This window comes from Aegilops tauschii, chromosome 3 (assembly GCF_002575655.3).
Source record: "Aegilops tauschii subsp. strangulata cultivar AL8/78 chromosome 3, Aet v6.0, whole genome shotgun sequence".
NCBI classification, from domain to species: Eukaryota; Viridiplantae; Streptophyta; class Magnoliopsida; order Poales; family Poaceae; genus Aegilops; species Aegilops tauschii.
This window is the reverse complement of record NC_053037.3, coordinates 452,882,082-452,888,020: the sequence shown is the minus strand read 5'-3', so window position 1 is coordinate 452,888,020 and position 5,939 is coordinate 452,882,082. Positions and strand designations below refer to the sequence as shown.

General features: G+C 55.4%; 1 protein-coding gene across 1 annotated transcript; it reads right to left on the bottom strand.

Annotated features, from left to right (window-relative positions):
• Positions 1 to 277: 277 nt before the first annotated feature.
• LOC109778958 (non-specific lipid transfer protein GPI-anchored 29) lies at positions 278 to 1,997 on the bottom strand. The gene is made up of 3 exons (XM_020337540.3): positions 1,528 to 1,997; positions 1,058 to 1,138; positions 278 to 637 (listed from the first exon to the last, which is right to left on the bottom strand). Exons 1-3 carry the CDS (start codon positions 1,895 to 1,897, stop codon positions 516 to 518), a joined length of 573 nt encoding a protein of 190 aa, XP_020193129.1. The 5' UTR covers positions 1,898 to 1,997; the 3' UTR covers positions 278 to 515.
• Between the last annotated feature and the right edge of the window lie 3,942 nt (positions 1,998 to 5,939).

Genomic DNA, 5,939 nt, shown 5'->3' with positions numbered 1-5,939 from the left:
GAGCAATTAAAAAAAAGTCTCTAAAATAATCTAGCTTGATGGCCGCTGTCGGCGTCGTCCATCCCCATGCCTCCGCTCACTCTGACCATCAATCACCACCATGCCCAACTCCTCCTCACCTTATCTCTCCTCTTTCTCGAGATATCATTAGTTTTTACACATGGAATTACTCCCGCATGGGTCAATCACAACAGATGTTTTGTAAAAAAATACATCTTAATGTTCCGTGCAATGCACGGGCATCTTGCTAGTATTATATATAAGAGGAAGAGACACATAACGAAAGAATTAATTTAGTAGCAGCAATGCAAATCTACGTAATACACAGACTGTCAACCATCTCTAGCAGATTACACACAGGTAAGGGAATTGCGACAAGGAAATGGATCAACCAGAAAAATAATCTCTCGTGTACAGCAATGAGAATGTGAGGCAAGAATGGAGAAGAATGTGATCTCATCGGGCCAAGCGTGTGAGACCGGCACAATGCCACACGTCCGCGAACTCTTGCTGCCCTAGAACATGGCGGCGGCCGTGATCGCCAGCGGCAGCGCGGCGAGGGCGACGAGGCCGCGGCCGTTGAGGCGGCCCGGGGCGTGGGACTTCGACTTGGACGGCGTTGCGGATGGCGGGTTCTCTGCAGGAGGCAGGCAGAGTTAGCAGAGTACATGTGCGATGGTGAACTAGAGAGCATCTTTTAAGTGGAATATAAACAGAACACTGGCTAAGAGCTATCCTCTGAAGTAGAGTCGGCGGAAAGATCCTTATAATTTGCAAATGGTCATGCCAGAGAAAAATTGAGCACTGGTAAAGGATTTAGTACTATAACTTTTGATGGCTGATGTATGCAATACATGTTTCAGGGTGTGAGCTAGCTAGTGTGAATATCTCCGTCGTTCAAAGAACAAAAGACTCTGGATGCCTCATTATAAAACACTTGTGTTTGATTTGTAACTGATGTGTTCAATGTAGCCAGGCCAAGTAAAACTGGTAAGAGTTGCTGAAGTAAAAAAGGACTGAAGAAGAACCAAGGCAAAGCAGAGTAGTAATGGCTTACCAGGCATCAGTGGTCCTGTAGCGGATGGAGAGGGCACTCCTGTTAATGGCGCCGAAGAAGGCCCCACGGGGACTCCAAAAGCTGCATTTTTTTGTCTCTGTTAATAAGTTGACTGCTACTGTACATACAAAATTCAACGTGTTCTTTTCGGCGAGGATAATCCGGTGAAATTCGATTGCTAAATCATGCCATTAGGTTGGGCGAATAATACTCAGACAAGGTTATTAGACCGTAGTACTTCTTTCACTAGGCTACTCCTGCTTGAGTACAGATTGGCATGAGTAAATAATTAACGATTTTCCATATTCTATTATCACCCGCTTGAAGATGAAATCTCTTTTCTGTGTAGACAGATCAGTGAACCTTGTGAGTACTTCTGCCTTTCGTCCATGTACAGTTTAAGCTACTCGATCACTGACTAGCTTACTCCAAGCGAAGCGACGGCAGAAAAGAAGCGAAGGATACATTACCTGCGCAGGCGCTGAGGGGCGGCGCGTTGAGGCGGCAGACGCCGGGCAGCGCCATGGCGCGCTTGTAGTCGACGCTGATTCCGTAGGAGTCGGCGCCGCCGGCGAGCAGCTGGCAGAGGCAGACGGGGTTGGACTGCAGCAGGCCGTCCAGCTCCGGGCAGCAGGCCTTGTCCGGGTGCCGCGTCTTGCTCCCGCTCTCCACGTACGGCAGGCAGTCGGACATGTTGAGCACCGCGGTCATGCACTCCGAGCTGATCCCGGCCGCCGGCGCCGGCGCGCCGGCCGGCCCCTGCGCCGCCGCCATCCCCGCCGCCAGCGCCAGCGCCACCGCCGCGAGCAACAGCCCGGAGCACCGCCGCAGAGTCGCCATCGAAGCGATCGCGTGTTTGTTCGCTTGGGACTTGGGAGGAAGGTGGTGGTGTATGGCTATGGACTGGAGGCAGGGTCGAGTACGTGTGACCGATGTGTGTGCGCGGTTATATATAGCGGGAAATAGGGCCGCCGTTGTGGGTGTTGTGGCGGTGCGCCGAAATGGACCGGTCGGTCGGGCTGCGTGCATGCCCGTTCTGCTGATCCTTTGCTACTACGGGCAGTGCTATTTTTATTGTGGCATTTTGTCATATGAGATTGCCAAGTCTCCGTGTGTGCTATATTCGTCCGATCTTATAAGAAGATCCGTGCAAATTTTTTATTTTAGTTTTTTTTCTTTTATATATTATGTCCCTTGATTTAGACTTGGTTAAGTTTTAGTTGACTGAGACCTAGCCACATCCTTTACCATATTGGTTGATTAGATGGGCTAACTAAGGCAACCACGCACACCCAGCCAGGCTGTTAATTTGAGGTGAATTCAAACGTACAAGGCTCTGCACTTTGGAGATTTGAGGCGGTAGATTAGACGCGTCGTATCGTGCCGTGCTGTGCCGTGCCATGCGTCCGAGACTGAAAACACATTACATAGCGATCTCATACTGTTACGGAATGAACACACAGCACTGATGACCGATGATGACCCGTCGAAGCGCCCAATTCCGTGCCGGGTCTGCCAGTGTGCAGGGAGGTGCGGTCACGGGCGGAGCGAGCCACTGTTACGGTCAAATCCAACAGTTGTACGTACCAAAACCATCGGGCCGGCCGGTCGGGGTGGTGCTCGGGTCCGTCCGGTACGTACGTGGCCCGTCCTGACCCGGCCCGATCTCCGGCGTGGTACCGCCGCCGCTACAGGCTCGCCGTTGCTGGCTGGGACAGGCTGCTGCTCGCCACGAATGAATGCCGAAATGAATGCGGCAGCCGCACCGTAGCTGTAGCACGTGTGGTACCAGCGCGCGCCACCCATCACTGCGGCGGGCGAAGCAGCTTGGAAAATCGAAACGAGAAACCGCCGATGCGGCCCATGATCCATGACCATGCGTGCGTGAATCTACCTTGAATGAATGCGGCTGGCTGCGCCACAGAACAGGCTGGGAGGGGGGAGGACAGGGGGGCCGTGATTCGGGGCCGCCCGGCCATTAGTGTGCTCCAAAAATCAGTTGGGGGGCTCGGAGGAGGTCGGATGGGTCTGCCTCCTCTGGCCGCATTGATGGGGCGTCGCCGTCCATGGGCTGGGGGGGCGGATGGATGGATGGATGAGCATGTCGACGTCGCTGTATAACGATGAAAACGGAGGTTTCAGATTCGGGTCAGGCCGGCCGCAGGGGGCCGCGACGCCGCGACGGCACGACGGCGGCGGCGGGTGTTCATATGTAGCATCACGGCATTCAGGAGCTATAGCTACTGGCAGGAGAAGATCGGGTGCTTTCTGTTCACGAAGAGATCTCGCTCAGGAACGTGGTCAGGCTGCACTGAAGATGTCTATGCACTGCCACTGCCTTGGTGACCTTTATTTCACTGTTGGTAAAGGTTAATGGGTGGTGAACTGGTGACCTCCACTACGCTACAGCCGCAAGCAGGTTCCATGGCACAGCTCCGGTGTGCCACTGTCAGGGTATTTTATTCGCCGGGGGACAAGCAGATACGGAGCAGGGAAAATATTAAGTGCTACCGCCCCTTAGATGCTACCGTGATACGGGCTTTTGAGCCGTCGGATTCTCAGATCGGATGGTTCGTAGTAACTCTACAACATTTGCAGAAAAGCTTAGTAGGAGTCCAAAAATTACGCATAGATCCAGCAGATCCAACAACTCCTAGATGCCATCCGATCTATGAATCCAACGGGCAAGGAGCCCGTATCACGGTAGCACCTAAGGTTTGGTAGCACCAGATACTCTCCCGAGCGGAGCGTTGCCCAGAGAATCAAACAGGTCCCTTATTTGTGAGAGAATATCGTATGGAAACCAAGTTTTAAAGAAAACTTTGTGAAAACCACATTTAAAAGTTCCGGAAAAATCTGAGAAGAATTCAGGATATTTAAAGGGTGATGTTCTATTACCATGAAAAATTTCAAGTTCAAATGCATTACCGTTTACGAGCTATGAAAAAACAAATTCAGCGGGATAATGACATGTACTGTTTGGCATTATTTAATGCTGATTTTGTTTTTTTCTACCTCGTAAATGCTATTGTGTTTGAAATCGGGAATTTCATATGGTACTAGAACATTACACTCTTAAGAGCAACTCCAAGGGAGAGACCTATTTTATCCGTTTGGGTTATCCGGACACAAAACTTGGCCCAATAGGGTGACCCAAACGGACGCGCATGTCCGCCTGCTGTCCTTCCCCGACCCAAACTTGGCCTAAATATAGGAAAAAATGGGTACGAAGCGGACGGAAGCGGACGCGCTCGTCGACCGCTGTCGTCCGCTCGTGTCCGCCCCTGGTCCCACGTAGCAGTGACTACCCACGAGCTGGCGTCTACCTCCACCCACGCCGCGAGGAGGAGCGAGGCCACCGGCGCGGCCCCATGCGCAGGCGGCCGCCGTGCTCACCGGAGAGCACCCGAGCACCTCACCCCGCCCCCCGCGCGCCCGGCAGCTAGCCGCAGCTTGCTTCGCCACGCCTTCCCATGCGCGCCGCCGTGAGCCGCGCCATCTCGCCCGCCCCGCTCGTCCCGCCGTGGCCGCTCGCCCCGCCCGCTCGCCTCGCCCGCCCCGCTCGTCGCGCCGCGGCCGCTCGCCCCGCCCACTCGCCTCGCCCGCCCCGCTCGTCCCGCCGCGGCCGCTCGCCCCGCCCGCTCGCCTCGCCCGCCGCGGCCGCTCGCGCTCGCCGCCTTCCCGCTGGGCCGCTCCTTCGCAGCGGCCTCGCGGATCCGCTTCTCCGCGCGCCTGCTCGAGGTCCTCCTCCTCCTGCCGGACGCCTCCTGCGACCCCGAGCACCTCACCATGCTCCCCAACCCGCTGTTGGGGAACGTAGCAGAAATTCAAAATTTTCTACGCATCACCAAGATCAACCTATGGAGTAATCTAGCACCGAGGGGAAGGGGAGTGCATCTACATACCCTTGTAGATCGCTAAGCGGAAGCGTTGCAAGAACGCGGATGAAGGAGTCGTACTCGTAGCGATTCAGATCGCGGTTGATTCCGATCTAAGCGCCGAACCACTGCGCCTCCGCGTTCAACACACGTGCAGCCCGGTGACGTCTCCCATGCCTTGATCCAGCAAGGAGAGAGGGAGAGGTTGGGGAAGACTCCGTCCAGCAGCAGCACAACGGCATGATGGTGATGGAGGAGCGTGGCACTCCAGCAGGGCTTCGCCAAGCACTGCGAGAGACGAGGAGGGAGAGGGGTAGGGCTGCGCTATGAGGGAGATGTTCTCATGTGTATGGCAGCCCCAAACCCCCACTATATATAGGGGAGGGGGAGGGGGTGCGCCCCCATCTAGGGTTTTCCCCCAAGGGGTGCGGCCAGCCCTAGATGCATCTAGGGGGGCGGCCAGAGGGGGAGAGAGGGGGGCGCACCACTAGGTGGGCCTTAGGCCCATCTGAGCCTAGGGTTTCCCCTTTCCCCCCTTCCCTGCGCCTTGGGCCTCTTGTGGGGGGCGCACCAGCTCACCTGGGGCTGGTCCCCTCCCACACTTGGCCCACGCAGCCCTCTGGGGCCGGTGGCCCCACCTGGTGGACCCCCGGGACCCTCCCGGTGGTCCCGGTACGTTACTGATAGCACCCGAAACTTTTCCGGTGACCAAAACAGGACTTCCCATATATAAATCTTTACCTCCGGACCATTCCGGAACTCCTCGTGACGTCCGGGATCTCATCCGGGACTCCGAACAACACTCGGTAACCACGTATATCTATTCCCTATAACCCTAGCGTCATCGAACCTTAAGTGTGTAGACCCTACGGGTTCGGGAACCATGCAGACATGACCGAGACGTTCTCCGGCCAATAACCAACAGCGGGATCTGGATACCCATGTTGGCTCCCACATGTTCCACGATGATCTCATCGGATGAACCACGATGTCGGGGATTCAAT

Coding starts and splice junctions, on each gene's coding strand:
- LOC109778958 (XM_020337540.3), bottom strand. CDS start 1,897: ATGGCGACTCTGCGGCGGTGCTCCGGGCTGTTGCTCGCGGCGGTGGCG. Junction 1,139..1,527: donor GCCCCTCAGCGCCTGCGCAG/GTAATGTATCCT, acceptor AAAAAAATGCAG/CTTTTGGAGTCCCCGTGGGG. Junction 638..1,057: donor TACAGGACCACTGATGCCTG/GTAAGCCATTAC, acceptor TGCCTCCTGCAG/AGAACCCGCCATCCGCAACG.